At 40.6% G+C, this 20,386-nt stretch overlaps 1 protein-coding gene across 2 annotated transcripts in view; it reads right to left on the minus strand.

Annotated features, from left to right (window-relative positions):
• Positions 1–20,386, minus strand: part of LMF2 (lipase maturation factor 2) — a 75,724-nt gene that overhangs the window by 43,738 nt on the left and 11,600 nt on the right. For both annotated transcript variants that reach the window (XM_069229445.1, XM_069229444.1), the window contains exons 2-5: positions 5,513–5,766; positions 4,450–4,478; positions 2,708–2,904; positions 308–486 (exon numbers count right to left, since the gene is read on the minus strand). In XM_069229445.1, the coding sequence (XP_069085546.1) occupies positions 308–486; positions 2,708–2,904; positions 4,450–4,478; positions 5,513–5,766 (659 nt within the window). The remainder of the gene's footprint in view (positions 1–307; positions 487–2,707; positions 2,905–4,449; positions 4,479–5,512; positions 5,767–20,386) is intronic.

Below are 20,386 nucleotides of genomic sequence, written 5' to 3' on the forward strand. Positions count from 1 at the left end.
ATCAAACTTGCAGTGTGCACTAATCACACTTGCTTTGCTGTGAACAACAGCTGGCTGGCAAGCTCCTCATTCTCCATCCCCCAAAACTATTGCTCAACTGTCCTTCTCTGACCTCCTGGTGTCAGAAGCTCCCATAAATAGTATATAGATACTAATACTTGTACTGCCAAACTTTATGTTGTTAAAAAGAAACCTTGTTCTTGGGTTGATCTGCAACAGACATGTTTTAGGGCATTATTTTGATTATTAATAACATCAACCACACATCTAACCCACTCAAATCAATGTGGAAGTCTTAGTATCACACCTGGGAATAAAACGAGAAGATTCTCAGGCGGCGAACAGGAACGAAGAACAAAGGAGGAATGGCAATCTCAATCACATATGTGGCAACAACTGAGAACTTCTGAAACCACACAGGAAACTGATGAGCGTACCAGGCAGCTGGTGTTGGGATACACTGCGTCTCGTAGTGATAGGTCAGTGCTGGAAAAGAAGTCAGAAGATAAATGTAAGAAAAATGTGAGTGGAGAAGTTTGTTCATGGTCAGGATACATGAATCTTGATTCATAGTGATGCCTCAGGAATAGTCATGCCAAAAATCACTCTAGACTGGGCTTGGTAAATGAAAAGACAACACTAAAGTAGTAAAAGAACAAAGTAGGCCAGCAGAGAGATGTGGTATATGAGGAATCAGGCAAATACACTTAATCACAGCAGATGGTCAGAAGGAACATCTGACGAGGGTCAGGATAAGCCTATTCTAATAGGAGAATGTTTTACATACATATTATAGTTCGGTTCACATTTTACCCATACAAAAACATAGCAATTCAGCACTTATAATTATATTTATGTTAAGAAACCATAACTCATGGTCTAAAGGTACTTTCTGGCACAAGTTATAGTTTAAGATAAGGCTATTTATTGAGGTCTGAAGACAGTCAGAGGTTTTGGACAATAACAGAGTTTACCAATGGCACCCTGGGGCCACAACACTCCAGCACAAAAAGTGAATGGGCAAGCATGCCTTTTACCGATTGAGTCTCTCAGCGTGGATGGTGGGAAAGAGAAGGACTAAGTGAAAATCCAGGTTTACTCCAGGCAGTGAATCGAGGTTACAGACTGAAATTTCACATTGATGATACACTGTTTGAGTCACTTTATCACAAGATCCCCAGAGAAACTATTAATCTCTTCTGAGTCAGTGGACCAACCTCAAACATTAATATAGAACCCTCACACTAGAAAACACTGACAGATGGGCAATCATCAATGGGGGTGCTCTGGGTCTCCTCTCTAAATCAGGCATTAGAAAAGCCAATAGGTCTTATTTTTATTATTAAAAAAAAAGAAAACATGGAGATAGGTCATTACAATGCACTTGCATGTGACAGAAGCTATCTCAGCATGCCCTTCAACTGGGAAAACCCATTTTGAAAGGATTGTTTGAGAAAACAAATCCCGAGACGGCTTCTAATGTATAACCACACGAGTGGCCATCTTGCGATGCGTTTCCTCCAACAAAAAAAAAAAAAAAAAAAGAAATTCCAAGAAGGCCGTTGGTGTATAAGCATATGCTGAAATTACTTAATATCCATGTTTTTTTAATTGATTATTTTAAGATGGCTAACTACTACAGCGTCTACCCTTGACCTACTGGACGATTCTGAGAATACTGGACAGGGGTGCAACAGTGAATCCAACACAGTGGTGAAGCACTCTAGGTGGCTATGAAGTATAGATTTGTTCTGCTTAGAGCTTGCTGGAAGATCCTTAATTCTAGAGAGCAGTCAGAACGTAAAATGCTTGTCCAGGGAGGCCTGCTTTGGTATATCAGACCTTCGGCTCCAGGTTGGCTTCAAATCTCACCCAAGATCTACTCCACCACAAATCGCTATTTTTTTCAACCATGCTTTATCTTTTGCCATATGCTTTTTGCAATAAAGTATAAACATGTACCTCTCAGTCTCTCCTCATTAAGTGTTGCATGTTTGTGTCTTTTTCCTTATTCCATTTTTCCAAATTGATTCGTGAATTTTATAGTGTTGTTTTCTTGCTCAACTTAACATGCGTTTATCTGGGAAGACGACTGCTGCGTGTGCCATGGCTACTATGGGTTGAGCAGAGTTTCAAGGAAAATGGTGTTAAGTAACCAAGGTGTGTCTATTAAGTCAGTAAAGCTCCCTCTCCTTGTCAAATAAAGAACCCACCTTCTGACAGGAAGAAAAGCACAGTCTTTCAGAACCATGCAGAGGACTTTCGGCCCAATAAAGTGAGACATGCAACTTCAGAACAAGGGGGCCATATGGGATTCTATATACCCTGGTACTCAGCAATACGGGAGCATATGATAAAAAGGAGCCGAATAGGGTAGAAGATTACTACCAGTGTAGATAAATTAGTAACTGAAGGAAATACATGGTGAGCATAAAGGCAGGATACATCACAAGTCCACATGACCAACCCATTCAATAAGGGATAACCCACTATTCCACCCTCCCCTGGGTTCTTGGCCACTCCCAAGATAATACCCTACTCTAGCGCAGTCAACCCTTCTTCACTGTGTCCTGCACCATGAAAACTGCAAAGATTCTCCATTATGATGTTTATCTGCCACATCCACCTGCAACCTCAGGATTCCCCACACTCTCCTCTACCCACCTGTCCCATTTCCTCTCCCGTAGTACAGTCAGGAATTCCTCACCTGTCAGCCCCCACCAAGTGGGACAGCGACTTGTCAGCTTCACTACCCCCGAGGCAAACATGAGTCGAAAAAGAAGCCAGCGTGAGAGCCAAAAGGTTATGTTGTCGTGTGGCCGAGAATGGGTAGTGCGCCACTTCAGCAGGTGGAATGGGGCAATGAGGATGGCAAGGAAGCCAGTCTCAAGCAGCAGGCTGTCCCTAGAGTTCAGAGCAGTGAGAGAGAGAGAGAGAGAACACCGTCAGTTGGCCTGAGCACTTCCCTAATCAGCACCCTTAAAACACACATTGGGGGGAAAACAAGGGTTATCACTTAAAAAAAAAAAAAAACACATAAAAAACACATGTGCACCTCAAAGGGAAATGTCAGTTCACAAAGGGGAAAGGGACACAGTACATCAATGTGGACAAACCACTCCTGCCCTGTACCAATAAGATGCACAAGAGAATATCAAGTCCTCCACAGCCCCAATAATTCTAACAATACATTGACAGCCACAAAACAAAAACTAACCTCTCTTATCAAACTTACAGTTCTCCTCAGAGACTGAAGATACCAAGAAGTGTCTTTGACGTTTCCATTAGAGAAGGTCACCACATGCACAGATACTGATCAGCCACTGCTTCCATTGCAGACTTCAATGGCTAGCCAAATCTTGTGCAGACAATTGCCAGCTTTCATATTTTGAAATATTTGCTGAGGTACCTATCAGGTCATGCAAATGCCCACCATTATTATATGGCCTACAGCCCATGATGATATTTCTAACACAACTCTTGATAACACTTACGCAACTAATCTCATTCTAGTATGTATTTCGAGTTCTGATTGTGAGCTTTCTGTTCATACATATGAACAAGTGTAGTGTTTCAACAAGGGATTAATAGAACAATGTATATTCTCATGGGTTTAATCTCACATTAAATTATTATTAATCACAGGGCAAACGCTTGGTTTGCTTTTACTGTATCTACACTTTGTACATGCATAATCAACATACTTTCGACAGTTGATTTAATATTTTGAAATATACTTTTCTCTATTTGGTCTTCAAATAAAGCCTCAAAAAACACCATCCCAGATTTCTGTGCTCTGCTCTCATGAAGAGGGCAAAGTGAACCCACTTAAATACCTGGTAATTTTGCATTCGTAATGCAAACTTTCTCAGGTAAGTTCAACAGTGATCAGTGGGACACAACCCATCTCTTTTTCGTACTCTGAAGGGTAATTGATATACATGTACTGCATTACTGGTCAACGGAAATTTACTAGGTGTGGTCAGGACAGACCGTGATATACAATACATCCTCTACTTCCATTTGAACGTTTCTTCACTGACCAGTAACAGGAAGACTTCCCTCCCTACCTTTTCCAGTGACACTAAAAGCTACCAAAATAAGAACAGGAGCTTTTATTTATCTGCTTGGAAAGCATAAACAACAAGAAACTCAAAACAAATATGAAAGGAACTGGCACTGTGCAAGGATGGGCAATGAACTCCCTCCAAACATCACAGAAATGTCTGGCAAACCAGTTGAATAAGCAGAAATGTAAAGAGGGTGGAGACAGGTAAGGTTAAGAGGTGAATCATTCACTGCTTCAGTCTCCAGTTTAATTTGTCTAATGAGGCAAACCCTGTGGGAATGGCAAATCCAGAAAAGTATATCTGGGACACGAGGGGCACACAAACCCCGCTGCACACCCGTGAAACAAGATTAAAAGTAAAATGCAAGGCTGCAGCTTACCACTGGAAATACAGGAACACCTGTCCAACCTGTAGAGAAAGACAAAGAAAATGAACATGGACGTAGATCATTACTTCAGGCAAGCACCCCAATCCCTTAGCTCCCAATACTGTAAACACATGGTGAAAGGAGGAAACACATACTAGCTAATCTGGGGAAAATGTATCAGTCTGGGGTCAAAACATGATGTGACATGCCACATTGGAAAAGAATGGCTTTTGCACATCTCGACACAGTCCGTTAACCAAAGAAAAAACTACAATAAAGTGAGGTGAGGTCAAGGGTATATTTAGAAAGCATATGAAAGCCGACTGCCGTTTCAATAAATTCAAGTTAGTGGTTTCAACTGGGGGTGTGAATAGTGGGGTGAAAAACGTGAATGCTCCTAACACTACAACTATAGTTCTGTATATTTAGAACAACATGGCGTTTTAAAGGCCAGGAATAAGTTGCATGGTCAGTCTAACAGGTCCTTTGACTGAACTCGGGCCTCTGTTGGAACTCACATGTGAGGTGTACTGGCGCAGCTTGCAGGAATAATAGGGCACTGTGAGTGATGGGAGATTACAGGATAAAAAAAATAAAAATAAAAAAAAAAGTGTGTTGATTTTCCATTAGCAGTACTATTGCAGGCAATAAGTGACAAGCACTGGCGGGATGAATTAATGTAATGTTACTGGAATGACGAGTGATGCAGATTGCACAGCAGTACGACCTGCAGGAAACTCCTAGAAGTACATGGGGTGGTGCGGGTAAAGTGGAACAGTACAATATTAACTGAGGATATTCAATTCAAGCTTAAGGTGTGAACCTACCAAGACGGCAAGAGGAACGTACCAGTCAGGAATGGGGTGTACCAGCAGAGTTGAATGTGGGGCCTACTACTGGAACTACCACAGGTCAGCATTTAGATGCTCTGACAGGGTGGTTAGGCCTGAGTACTGCCATAGTAGGGGCTATGGTAAAGAAAGAACATAGGGATTCAGAGGACGAAGAAAGGTGATGGAAGGTTCAGGCCCTTGGTATTTATCTTGCAGAATCCTAAAGTTTGATTCTAACACACCTGGTACAGCGACAAATACAGCACCCACAGTAGCAGAAACACCAAGCTGTCCTTCAGGGGTTCTAGCAGCATGGCACCCATAGCCAACAGCACCCCTAGAAGGCAGATAAGCTCCATGCCCTGTTCCGTGTCCAGTCCCAAACTTGGGCCTAGTAGCAGCAGAGTTGGAGTCTCCTTCATCTGTTCTATGATGCTCTTGCCTGTGTACTTCAGCATCTTCCTGGCTGGCAGAATGCCTTCCCTGCCATAAAGTCCTGCAAGAGGAAGCAAGGCAGTTAAGAGCCAACTCACATTCTCTCTTCTTCTTCCCCACCCCCCTCCAATAAGGCATATGATTAACACTGGTAGTTTGCCTGGAGCATCAGACAAAGCAACAAGCACTGGCAGAGCAAAGAGTTCTAGCATTGTCTTCCAGCCATTGACTGTGTAATCCTACTTTTTGCGAAATGTTACAGTTTTGAAAGCTACTGAGTCCTCAATCAATAACATATTGCAATAGTAGCTCCAGGACAGTCACTCACAGTGCACTTAGCCAATGGCTGAAGTGGGTAGAAGACAAATGTTGGCCGAAAGTCCCTTTAAGTAACTTTATTATAGATGGTACACATACCTTTAACAAAATCATACGGTTTTGGCTAATTCCAGACAAAAACAAATTACTCAGGTAGTTTGATAATATGGATTAGGGTAATAAATACACTTGGAGTGCTTTCACACTGACACCAGTGATCAGGACTGCGAAGAACCCCCATATGACAATTAGGTCTCCTATGAAAGGTGTTATTCAAACAGGAACTGTATTGGTTGCCCTTTTGGGACATTCCCTAGGCCTACATTCCTTAACTTCTGCCTGTAGTGTATGATTGTAGATTCAAGAGCGAACTTTTCCAACACCTGCAAACTGACCTTGGACATGGAAATTAAAAGAAACATCATACATTTTTAGTTTTATAACTTTGGCTATGCAGCTCGAATGTAATTCTAATATTGGAGTGGGCTATACAAATGTGCTAAAATAAAATCAGCTATGTCATATTACAAGGATATTCGGCCCACCCAGCTGTCCTATAAGCATTTACGATACACTGTTGCATTTGTATCACTAGCAGTTCATCTCTGTACTTCAAGCTTCCTGCACACAAGAACCATTCAAAATCTGAACTGTCCATCGCATTTCAAGAAGAAATATAACTGTGCAAAGAGAAGATCACCATTGGTTTCAGACATGTGCAACAGAGCAACACCAGCCAGACGTGCATACTTGAATTAAAGTAGCATTTGCAGCCCTACATTATGTATTTACTGTTAGCACTGTTACTAAGAAATTGAATTGTCTCAAGCATTTTTTAAATGAGCTAGCTGTGTTTTGTATAGAAAAATCAAACAGAGCAATCAGCCCTTTAAAAACAATCCTCCTTCTGGTTGGGATTCAAACTGCAGGTCCTGCCTTCTCTCCCACTCCTCGCCAATCAGTGTCGATCTGGATCTGCTGCAGGTCCCACACAGGTTAAGGTTTGCTCCTCGCTACAGGACCTCCTTGACAAGCCTTACTGGAAATGTTAGTCACTCCTCTACTTGGGCTCCTCTTCAAATAGGGCATGATGACTTTTCTATATGAGACCTTTAGAAGTCATCATCCGTTCCTTTGGTCTCAACGTTTATTCACATGTGGATGACATAACTTTTATTCAGATTTAGTAAAAGTTCTTATGATGTTCCTTCCCTGGAAGGCGATGTAAATGGATTTGGTAAACTGATTCAGGACCACGGGATCAAAGCTAATACAGAAACACTGCTCCATCTAAACAGGAGTGCTGGAGCAGCCGCTCAGTCTTCAAATTCTATGCATGCATTGGGCCAAAGCTAAGCTGCAAGAATGCTCTTCATGCTAATTGGGGAGCAGACAAGAATAGTAAATGTAAGAGCAAGACCGAAGCAACAAGCATTTGCAATGCAATAGGTCTCGCACTTGCTCGAGTTAGAGCTATTGGCATTGTAAATTCATAACTGGACTTTTCTTGCCACATAAATTTGTCAACTCTGCCTCAAACTTTTGTCTTTTCCTGCCAAATAATTCCAGTGTCCCTGTATTTAACTAAAGCACTTCTATTTACCTTCTTCTATCTGCAGCAAAAATTTAAATGTTGCCATTAAGCATCTTAACTCAAATCTGCCATGCTAATTCCAATAGAATAGCACTTTCACCCCCTCCACCATCTGAGTTGCTGGCTGGCTAACAATTCCCCAAAAAGAGACAAGACAGCCACAGAGGAGAAGTAAACTAGAAGGGTCACACAAACATATCAAGAGTTTTGAAAGCCAAGTGTGTAATAAGGATGTTAGGTTGGCCTGAGTTATGTTCATAATTATAATAAGGAGTGATTATTAAAAAACATATACAATTATCATATGAACCTTTGTCAGAAATAAACTTTTGGCATTAGTCTGTAATGCTCAAAACAGCCCCTCGAGGGCACCATATGAAAAATATAATTTTAAGAAACATGAGTCATGCAATCATATTGTTATACCCTAGAGGGGATAACTTCATGAAAAAAGGCATTTTTAGGACTAGTAGGCTTTTTGCAATGATCTTACAAACAAGGCCTTTAAAACAAAACTTCTCCCAGATAAAACAAAAGTTCTAGCAATGAGAAAGCTTAAACAACACTAGTAGGAGGAGTTATTTTGGGGTCCCCACTAACCTAGTGTGGGGAGCCAGAGATGATGTAGAAAAACTGAGTGTTTTAGAGGTAGTCCCACTGCCCTAGGACCACCACAGACTGAGTTATGAACAAATATGTTTTGTAAAAGTAATGCCCTGCGAAGCATTATGGGACACGTTTCCGTGCCACAAATATTTTAATATGTTGATATGAATAATGCTTAGAATAGCCCCTAGAGGACACCACAATGAAAATAGCATTTGTAAGAAACATGGTCATGTAACTATATAGTTAGCCCATAGGGGGCATAACCACATAAAAAGTAAATGGCAATAAATAATGCAGTGTAACCATATATTTAGCCCCTAGAGGGCATAGTGCATTACATATACTCATGAGTAACAGGCGTATAACAATGGTATTACTAACAAGGCCCTTAAAACACAAGCAACTCTCGGCAGTAAAACAAAAGTTCCAGCTATGAGAGAGCTTTAACAGGCACTGAATGGTAGGTGGGGGGCTTATTATTTTGGGGTCTCCACTAACCTAGTGTGGGGACCCAAAGATGATTTAGACAGAACGAGCACGTTTTCGTGAATGTTTTGTCTGGTGGTGGTCTCACTGTCCTGGGACCACTCCAGACTGAGTTATGAGCAAAAATGCTTTGTAAAAGTAATGCCCTGCAATGCATGATGGAGTGAGTTTCCCCGAGTGCAGTGAATATTGTAGTATCAGCTCTCCCACTGTGCCGGGAGAGCCGCTTTTACTTAGAGGATTGCAGTTTTTAGTAAAGCATTCACCAATTTAAAGTGTTTTAAGGGGAGAGCCACAAGAAATGACTGATAAGGTAACTGAACAATGTGATCAACACTCCAATACCACCAATCGAGGTCAAGCTGTTGTGCCTGTTCACGCTGGGAGTGCCATGGCTGCCATGCAGCATGAAGGTGAGAAACAAAAGAAATAGTTTGCCCACGATGAAGCATATTGGCAACCGTGCAATAATCCATGTAACAGGGGCAGTCTGCAAGGCGTGACAAAAACAGCCTCAAAGCGGGACAAACGTAAAGCATTAACCAATGACATCAATTGATTTTTGAAAGGCAAGCCCATGAACGAGTGAAAGTGATGGGCGCGACATGGGGGTGGTTAAAAGCCCATAATACTTACAAACAGATCAAACCACTTGCGCACTCAAACTAAAAACTGTAAAGAGAGTTTTTGCATTTTAAACATGTTAGCGACACCAGGATTTTGTTAAAATCTGAAACGATTTCCTTGTGTGAGCAGTTACTTTACGATTCTGCCACTGCTTAATTGATCTAACATGTGTTATTGAGGACTCTTCTCCTGTGAGCAAACTGTGGGATCAGAAGACATTTTCATTTTTCCTAATATTTTAATTGCCTCCCTGAGTGGGATGAACCCCTCCGGCAGAAAGAATTTCTAAGTTAGGTGGAGGTACTGATATTAACATTTTAAAAAAATTCCTGCCTCTTCTCATGCTTATATTTCTATTTAAAGAACCTTTTGTGTTAAAGTGATTTAAAATGTGATACATATATTTACTGAGGTCTCTTCATTAATTTTACTACTGAAAGAACATAACACAAAAAGTAAACATTTAGTTTTGTAAGGAAATGCAATATTTTGCATGATCAACCACAAGTTTGACTAATGTTGCTGGCCTTTCGACACAGTGCACAGAAAGCGGTCAACCAGGGCTCAGTGCCAATGGTCTGACCCTTAAAAACGTATTTATGTCTTATCGGCTCACCCACAATTGTCATAAGTAAACGTAGTTATAAGTCCCTTACCATGTACCAGAGGTACCTCGGGCATGTAAGGTAAAGTGTCCCTCATGAGCTGCAGCACTTATTGTGCCACCACGAGTGCGGCAAAGCAGTACTCCAAGCCCACCACTGACATCTGCCAAAGCACTGCAAAGCCAAGACATCCCTTTTTAACATTTTTAAGTTACCGCTAAGGCAGGCCTACTGAGCCCTAAAGGTAGGGTGCATTACAATAAAAAGATGGACATGTGTTTTTATTAACTCTACGTGTCTGGACAGTAAAAACTGAGCATTATTGTTTTTACAATGGAAAAGACAGTAGCCCCACCGGCGTGAGGCTTTACAGGTTGACAACTCAGCAGTGCTAACGTCCAAATGGGACTTGGGGACTGATCCATTTAGTTTTTGTATATATTACTTTACATACTATTGGCATATTTGTATTTTACGATTTGGCTGATATATGTTGTACTGTTCTTTGTTTTGTATTAGCCCAGGTGTTTTAAAGAAATAAATATTGCATAACTGATTTAGGAGGATTATGTACTATAATTTGAATTCATTCTACAATAAACTTCTGTTACATTAAGGTATCAAATGAATCGTCACAGTAACTGACTTGAGCAAAAAGTGTGGTTTAATTCAACTTATGCAAATGGCAACTTCAGAAAGTTGTTACTGTGTTGCCCAAAGTTTCAAGTAGTTGTTTACAGCTGCACACAAGTGGCTGTCCCCGAGACAGCTTTCTGTGCTCCTGGAGAGGTGTGACCAACTCTCAGGAACAGAAACAAAGGACCTGCCAAGAGTGGAGGCGTGCCCTCCTTCTGGCAGATGCCCAGTTTGGGTATGAGCCCAAAAGTCAGGCTTCAAAAGGGAAGCATCTTTTAAAGGGCAAACGGTCATCACACACAAGAGGGTCTGGTGGTCAGAGCTTGAAGCCACTAGGCAGCCACACATCTGAGTTGGGTTAGAGGGCTCCATGTACCAAGAGAATGGTTCTGTCATGTTGAAAGTGGGCAGAATGGCGCTTTCTAGGTTAGCTAGATGCCACACTTCGCAGTAAGGCACCTCAGGCGAGTGAACCTGGTAGCCCATTAGCTAGTTAATCGTCACATCCACCTAGATTCGTAGTGGGCATAAAAGTAGCACTAGACTGGAAAGAGGACCGAAGGAACACCCTACTGTTCCCTCAGCCCAGCAAAGAGGGTGCACCAAAAACTGAACTGCACCAAGTAAGAGTGGTGTTCTGCTTGCAGAAAAGTCCTAAACAGAGAAGGTGACCCCAAGAGTCAGTTGGCTGACTCACTGCTACAGCCACAGGGCCCTAAAAGCTGAGAAGTATTCTCCTTTAAGAGCCCAGCACCAAGAAGTCACATTGCCACTGGTCATCGAAAAGCAGCCTGGAAGACAGAGTCCCGACCCTCAAAAGTTGCATCAGAGTCCACTGGACCCGATAAGAGTCGAAGTGCAGTTTGGCCAGCCAACACGGAAGTTACTGCAAGTTGAATGGAACCACTGGTTTTGTTGGAAACCACTAGACCAGAGGAAACAGATTTTGTGCTGGACTTCACAGCACATCGACCCCTGAGACTTAAGTCACCCATCTGTGTTTGTGAACCAAAGAGGGCCACAGGAAAACCCCCAGCATCCCCCGAGAGACAGGCTCAGCATCCTTGAGCAATTTGGTGACAGTCACAATTACCATAGGTCCACATGAGGACGTACTGACTTCAAAAGTGCAGCACGTTCTACACTAGAGACACTTGTGCATGACATAGTGAACAATATGAGAGACATGCTAAAGGGTGAGAGTGAGCCGATGATGTGAATCACACATTACTGGATCACCTTTCCCATGCACAGTAAATGCAGGAACCCTGTGGAATATTTCCCGATCGGCATGTGATTGACTGTCACAGTAACTTAAATGCATGCCCTCTGGCACCGTAGTCCTAATTAGCATGCTTGTTTAATTAAATAATTAGGTGTTTATTCGATAGTTTACATAACTGGTTTTATGTACTGTTGTCAGCGAATATTAACAATAACACCCCACCCCAAACTCAGTGACTCATGTTATGTTTCGTTGCAAACACCACTCAGAAAAGTGTGCATACAAACATTTTATTGCCACTCACCGAGAAAAAAAAAATTAAAGGGAACACTGCTTACAACCCCTAGCATTCAGCCTTCTGGCCACTGGAAATTGACCCTTACCCACTGCCAGCCAAGTAGGTCAGGACTGTGGACATCAAAACTGGCAGCCATCTACAGATGCACAACCAGATAACTTTGTCCTTTACTATCAATGCTTCTTATACTATGGGCAAGTGTGCATGCGTAGCAGATCTTATTTGTGCAAGGCTTTATTACTATTACAGTCTTTACATCTGCATAAACAAGTCCCCGTTGGCATGCCTGCAGTCTATTTTTTTATTTTTTTTAATAAAAAACATTAGCAAAGTCAATAGTTTTCATCAATGCGAGATCTATTGCCTTTGCTATTTTTTTTTTTTTTTTTTTTTACATGTTGTGCAGCAATGTGGATCGCTGTGCAACATGGCTTAAAGCAAAACATGGTGCTGTGCAACATGTGTAAAGGACAAATGAAAACGAAAATAGTAATAAAAAAGCAACAGATATGTAAAAGGAAGTTACTGCAACTCTGAATTGCCGGAAGGCAGTTTTATACAGTGCAAACATGACCCAGAGGTATCAGAACTCTTTACATGAGTACCACAGGGACACATTTATTTTATGTTAATTTTAAGGCATTGGGAGATTAAGTGATGTGCCCTGAACCAGAGGCTGTTGAGCCAAGACTCGAAACCAGTTCTCCAGTTACGGCACATCCTCCCCCTTTCAATGTACTGTAGCAGTGTAGCTGAGTTGCCTGCCTGCCACCCCCTCCCCCCCACACACCCATACACACACACACTTTTCACCCTGTAAACAGAAAAGCTAGTTCATGATTGTTTGTGGTAACAAACCTCACAGTTTCCGACATTTTACCGCACTACACTTTGTTGTTACTGTGTAGGAAGAAAGGCAAGAAAGTGAAAGACACGCAGAAAACCAGCCCAGCGGCAACCTGCTGTCATCTCACCCCACAGCTGTTCGTCCTGTACTAATGATACATGAATTGCTCCAACACGCTGCTTACGCTTAGCACAGAATTCGGATGCACAACATTTAGACTGCAAAGGCTTCAACCCAAGTCGGGAGAGGTGTGGGAGTCTGGACAACAACGGGGAGGGAGGTGGTGAGGGGAACGGTGGAAGCAACAACAAATCTGGATAGGGTGGGAAGGACAGGTAGAGCGCCTGCAAAAACAATGCACTCAGAGTGCTACAGCTCAAAATGAAAATGTCTGCAGGCGCGCAGATAGACAGGAAGCCGCATTTGGTCCAAGCTTCGTGAAATGGACACACATGATAGGGATGGGGCTCTGTCCGATAAGAAGCAAGAAAACGAGAGCGACGTGGAAGCCAACTAATGCTAAGTGATGGGCAGGCTGACTAAGCCCCCTTTAAGATTCTTCCCAGAACAATAGCGTTCGCTGTCAGCGCATGCGAGCTGTAGGCAAAAGCTAAAAATCAGGCAGCTCAGCAGGGTAGTGCAGCTCAGTTCAGTCCATTCTGAATAACCTGCACTGGCCTCCTAGATGTCAAGTCGTGATCTTACAGGTGCTGCATATTTTTCACAGGATTCCTTTATGGAAAGGAATAGCAATGTATTACTAAAAGATTAAACGGGTACTTTGCAACTAGAAGGGTTCATTCGGTTTCTGCTGCCTGCTTGAGCACCTCTTGTTTTCATATAAAACGTCTTGGCAGGCATATGTTTGGGGGGGGGGGGGGGGGGGAGATTTGGGGTAGTGAGCATTCCCAGTTCAAGCCCCACTCGATTGATAGGCACTTCCCTATGCCTTCCAACTTACTTAAAAGGTATTCGCACACATGCAATAATTCAAAGAAATTAAACACAGGTAAGTGAATAGTCATAAAGATTAATTGCATGAAATTATACATACTCCGAGAAAAGTAGTACATGAAAAATTAACAATCAAAAGAGAATTCCATCAAACCGATACTATAAATGTAAAGTTCATGAAAATTATTTTCATCCAATTGTCCTGATTTCCACATTGAAATGTTATAGCTTCGCAGTTGCACAATTTGAATCCCAAATGTTCATAGATGTCCAAAATTAATTCAATCCTTTCAAAGATTATCCATAAATGAATGTCCATCCCATCGTCCCGTTGTCGACACGTGTTTCATCCCGGGAGTGCCCATGGATTTCATCAGGACCTCCTACAACAATATTTACATATATACTCTTGTAGTATATCTTGTTATTATAAATTGCTTACATAAGTGTCAAAATAAGTGTGCTGTGAGAACCCTAAATTTTATCAAACCCCAAAATATGTGTCCTAAGTAATTTTAACAAACCCAGGTGAACATACTATTCTCTGTGACTCAAAACACTCCTGTGAACAAGCAAGTTTCTACGTGATATTCAAGGGTGACCATTTCCCTCCTACTACTCAAGCGATGCCTAATATAACATTCATGTGAACTCAATCCATGCTGCAGTCCTACCTTTAAAAATAGCTCCACTTGTTAGATTGTAAATGTATCCCTTGCCCTCTTATTACCTTTATACGGACCTTTATTAAGGCAAAATTCGAGAAAAGTTCTCTAATTTTCCACTAATTTCATATTTTATGATGTCTGAAGTTAAGCTCTAATTCACATCTTACCGCTATTGTGTAATATTAAAACGCCACGCGAGTACGCTAATCAATCCGTCTCTAATAATGACTATAAGCCGCGGCGCCTCGGCTGCCAGCGTTTTATACAGCTATCTGACATAGAAGTCAAAAACGGACAACAACGTGAAAGCGTCCGTGTATTTCCCATAAGTAGAAATAGAAATCAAAGACGGACAACAACATGAAAGCGTCCGTGTATTTCTCATAAGTAGAAATAGAAGACGGGCTCCAAAGTTCGGAAAGTTTCCACTATTGTAAACTAATGTCGAGGCTCCACATCGTTCCTTGAATTAGGAGCTTGTATCTTAGTTTCTAAATAATATGATAAATCAGCATAAGACTAACCCTGAATCAACTGTCTGAGTAATATCAAAGCAACATATTATTATTCATTCTCTAACATAGGACTCTGTTTAGTCCCAAATATGTTAGTATCTCATTACTTTCCATGGAACCCTATGTTATATATCCCAATTGTGATAAAACATTGTTTGGTAAGTCGAGTTGGTCTTAAAAACAATTGCAATATATTAGAGTATAACCCACCCTTATCTGATAAGTACTGGCCTCAAACTATTCATTAAGTATCTCCCAAGAAGTACTCCATTTCAAAATCAGTATTTAGACCCTGCTCTACAGATCTTAATTTCAAAATCCAGTATGACTCCTTTCTCCTAAGGGCTAATTCCCTATTTCCACCACGGGGGTTAGCTGCACACAGGTCAAAACCAAAAAATGTAAATGTTTTATATTTAGCCTGTACTTGGCATACCTTCATATGAGAAGCTATGGGGTAGAGCTCGTCCCCTAAATTTATTGCCCTCCAGTGTTCGGAGATTCTGACCTTTAACGGACGTATGGTACTACCTATATATATCTTGACACATTTACATATGATCATATATACCACAAACTTCGTATTACAATCTATATGTGATTTAATAGACACTAAGTTACCATTACAGTCCACAAATTCCTTCTTGGGCTGCCAAGCCCATTTACATACTGTGCAACAACCACATTTAAAAAAACCTAGATTGCGCTTCCCTAACCAATCTAACTTCTTTTTCTCCAGTGGGTAGCTTGGGCTCAATATATTGTTAAGGGTGTTACCCCTTCTATAAACGACATCAGGTCTATTGCCAATGTACTTCTTGAGTACATCATCCTGAGTTAATATTGGCCAGTATTTCTTCATACTCCTAATCAATCTCTTAGACTTCTCCGTGTAATCTAAAATGATCCTAATCTTCTGTTCCTCATCTTTAACTTGGGTGTCACCCTCATGTGTATCCTGACCCAATGTCAGTCTGCGTGAAATTTTCCTCACTTTCTGCATAGATTTCCTAATAATGTTTTCGGAATATCCCCTGGCTAAAAATCTCTGTCCCATATTCTCAATTTCCTCAAGGAAGTCACTATTTTTACTGCAATTTTTTCTTGCTCTAATCATTTCTCCAAACGGTATTGCCTCAATCTGATGCTGTGGATGAGCACTGGTGGAATGCAGTATATGGTTACATGAGGTCGGTTTACGATACAGTCTACTCTCTATTTTATTATCATCGACGAACAGTTCCACGTCCAAAAATTCCAACCGTGTCTCACTATATTTATATGTGAACTTGATATTCACATCATTACTATTCAGATATGTACAAAATTCTTCCAGTGTACTAACATCTCCTGTCCATAACATAAAACAATCATCGATGTATCGTCCCCAATATAAAATATGGGTGTGCCATTTCGCTGCATTTGGGCCCCATATCCAAATTTCCTCAAACCACCCCATAAACAAGTTGGCATACGAGGGGGAGAATTTTGATCCCATGGCTACACCCTGTTTATGTTTATACCAATCATTTTTAAATAGAAAATAGTTGTTATTGAGTATGAACTCTATCATACTAATTATCATAATTCAGTGGTTGATGTTGAGGCGTCGCACATCCGATATCGGTAAGTTTAAGAATCAGATATAGAGAAGCATAGTCATGTGGAGGGTGCCAGCCTGGTACGGAAACCCAACCACCACGGGTTTCTAAGTGCACGGAAACATAAGTGGTCCTGTAAAAGAGCCACCTATGTCCTGCGCTGTACTAGACAAACATCAATAAAGAAGGTGACCAGGGCACTCCAAACTCATGGAATCGAGATACGTCGAATAACAGAAAGATTTATTGGTAAAGCTCCATGATGATACTTTCGAAATCTTATGATCAATGCATGAGGAGTTCAGTAAAATCCTGTTCATACAGGAATAATCATGTCACATAAGTAGTGACCAATACATGCAAAATCGGTAACAGCCAACACGTGTTTCGTCCTCAATGGACTTCTTCAAGGCTCAAGAACTAATCTGTATTTTAGGAATCGCAAAGTTTCCGTTGGAGTTCAAAATGACAGGTCAGGGAGACCAGGGGTTCTCCGTCATGGTCACAAAGTCCCTTAATAATCCAGAGACGAGTGTTGTAAAACGCGAGTAGTAAGTGATAGAGATCGAGTGTGTCCGTAATATAAGGAACACTCTGGTTGTAGTCTTGATGAGAGCAGTCAGTGTTTCCCCAGAATCCGGGAAAAAAGTACACCAGTGTGTGTACACGAGAATACCAGCGCGTGCTAACGCTGCCGTATCATGTCCGAACACTGTTCCTCTTTATTCAAATTTGGTTTGTTTATATATATCCTTTTCATATCTTCTCTGTTCAGGTCTGCCCACACCATTTTGTAAAATGTTTCTATATTACTATCCAATGCTATCTCCAGATATGATTGGTCTTCTGAATAGAGGTTTAGGTTTCTGTCCATCATCAGTTGGAGATATATGTAAATCTAAGATAGATCTATATAAGTTTATTAGAAAAATAAAAAAATAAAAATACTTTGAGTTACGTAATAAGGATACTGAACAAATCTTACATAAAAAAACGGTACTCAGTGGTTTGTCTATTCAGGATATACATGATACAGTGGCACTAATGACAATTACTGATTATGAAGAATATCCTACAACGATTTCCACTGTATTGCAAGATTTGAATTTATCATCGAATATACATGTCACCAGTAGTCTAAAACAAAGATCAACATGGGTACCTAGATTAGCTTTGGATAGTAATATAGAAACATTTTACAAAATGGTGTGGGCAGACCTGAACAGAGAAGATATGAAAAGGATATATATAAACAAACCAAATTTGAATAAAGAGGAATTTAATGCATTGAAATCTCTGAGACTGGATGAAACTGTGATTATTAAAAGAGCCCACAAGGGTGGAAATATAGTGATTTTGAACCGTAAAGATTATGAGCAGGAGATATATACACAACTAAATGATGAATATTGCTATGAGAAGATAGTATTAATGGGATTAAAGACTATCACCAGAGATACTAACAATATGCTGAAGATTTGGAGAGAGAGGGAACTACTGGATGAGGATGAATAATTATATCTTCAGGTCTATCGTCCTAAATATCCCTGTATATACACGTTACCTAAGATTCATAAACAATCTGTATTTCCACCTGGAAGACCAATAGTCTCGGGTGTGGGTGGTCCTACAGAAAGATTGTCGGAATTTGTAGACACCTTCTTACAATCTTTTGTTCACAATTTACCTTCCTATATTAAAGACACGAAACATATACTAAGTATACTCTCGGATATACAATGGGATGCAGGTATGATTATGGTCACCCTAGATGTAGTGGCACTGTATACAACATAAATTTGGCATTCAAGCAATAGAACATGTCTTGTATAAAAGGTCTGCCAGTCTGATGGAACATACGAAGATGATAATTAGTATGATAGAGTTCATACTCAATAACAACTATTTTCTATTTAAAAATGATTGGTATAAACAAAAACAGGGTGTAGCCATGGGATCAAAATTCTCCCCCTCGTATGCCAACTTGTTTATGGGGTGGTTTGAGGAAATTTGGATATGGGGCCCAAATGCAGCGAAATGGCACACCCATATTTTATATTGGGGACGATACATCGATGATTGTTTTATGTTATGGACAGGAGATGTTAGTACACTGGAAGAATTTTGTACATATCTGAATAGTAATGATGTGAATATCAAGTTCACATATAAATATAGTGAGACACGGTTGGAATTTTTGGACGTGGAACTGTTCGTCGATGATAATAAAATAGAGAGTAGACTGTATCGTAAACCGACCTCATGTAACAATATACTGCATTCCACCAGTGCTCATCCACAGCATCAGATTGAGGCAATACCGTTTGGAGAAATGATTAGAGCAAGAAGAAATTGCAGTAAAAATAGTGACTTCCTTGAGGAAATTGAGAATATGGGACGGAGATTTTTAGCCAGGGGATATTCCGAAAACATTATTACGAAATCTATGCAGAAAGTGAGGAAAATTTCACGCAGACAGACATTAGGTCAGGATACACATGAGGGTGACACCCAAGTTAAAGATGAGGAACAGAAGATTAGGATCATTTTAGATTACACGGAGAAGTCTAAGAGATTGATTAGGAGTTTGAAGAAATACTGGCCAATATTAACTCAGGATGATGTACTCAAGAAGTACATTGGCAATAGACCTGATGTCGTTTATAGAAGGGGTAACACCCTCAACAATATATTGAGCACAAGCTACCCACTGGAGAAAAAGAAGTTAGATTGGTTAGGGAAGCGCAATCTAGTTTTTTTTAAATGTGGTTGTTGCACAGTATGTAAATGGGCTTGGCAGCCCAAGAAGGAATTTGTGGACTGTAATGGTAACTTAGGGTCTATTAAATCACATATAGATTGTAATACAAAGTTTGTGGTATATATGATCATATGTAAATGTGACAAGATATATATAGGTAGTACGATACGTCCGTTAAAAGTCAGAATCTCCGAACACTGGAGGGCAATAAATTTAGGGGACGAGCGCTACCCCATAGCTTCTCATATGAAGGTATGCCAAGTACAGGCTAAATATAAAACATTTAAAAAAAATTGGTTTTGACCTGTGTGCAGCTAACCCCCGTGGTGGAAATAGGGAATTAGCCCTTAGGAGAAAGGAGTCATACTGGATTTTGAAATTAAGAGCTGTAGAGCAGGGTCTAAATACTGATTTTGAAATGGAGTACTTCTTGGGAGATACTTAATGAATAATTTGAGGCCAGTACTTATCAGATAAGGGTGGGCTATACTCTAATATATTGCAATTGTTTTTAAGTCCAACTCGACTTACCAAACAATGTTTTATCACAATTGGGATATATAACATAGGGTTCCATGGAAAGTAATGAGATACTAACATATTTGGGACTAAACGGAGTCATAGGTTAGAGAATGAATAATAATATGTTGCTTTGATATTACTCAGACAGTAGATTCAGGGTTAGTCTTATGCTGATTTATCATATTATTTAGAAACTAAGATACAAGCTCCTAATTCAAGGAACGATGTGGAGCCTCGACATTAGTTTACAATAGTGGAAACTTTCCGAACTTTGGAGCCCGTCTTCTATTTCTACTTATGAGAAATACACGGACGCTTTCATGTTGTTGTCCGTCTTTGATTTCTATTTCTACTAATGGGAAATACACGGACGCTTTCACATTGTTGTCCGTTTTTGACTTCTATGTCAGATAGC

Source organism: Pleurodeles waltl, chromosome 4_1 (assembly GCF_031143425.1).
Source record: "Pleurodeles waltl isolate 20211129_DDA chromosome 4_1, aPleWal1.hap1.20221129, whole genome shotgun sequence".
In the NCBI taxonomy this organism is placed as follows: Eukaryota; Metazoa; Chordata; class Amphibia; order Caudata; family Salamandridae; genus Pleurodeles; species Pleurodeles waltl.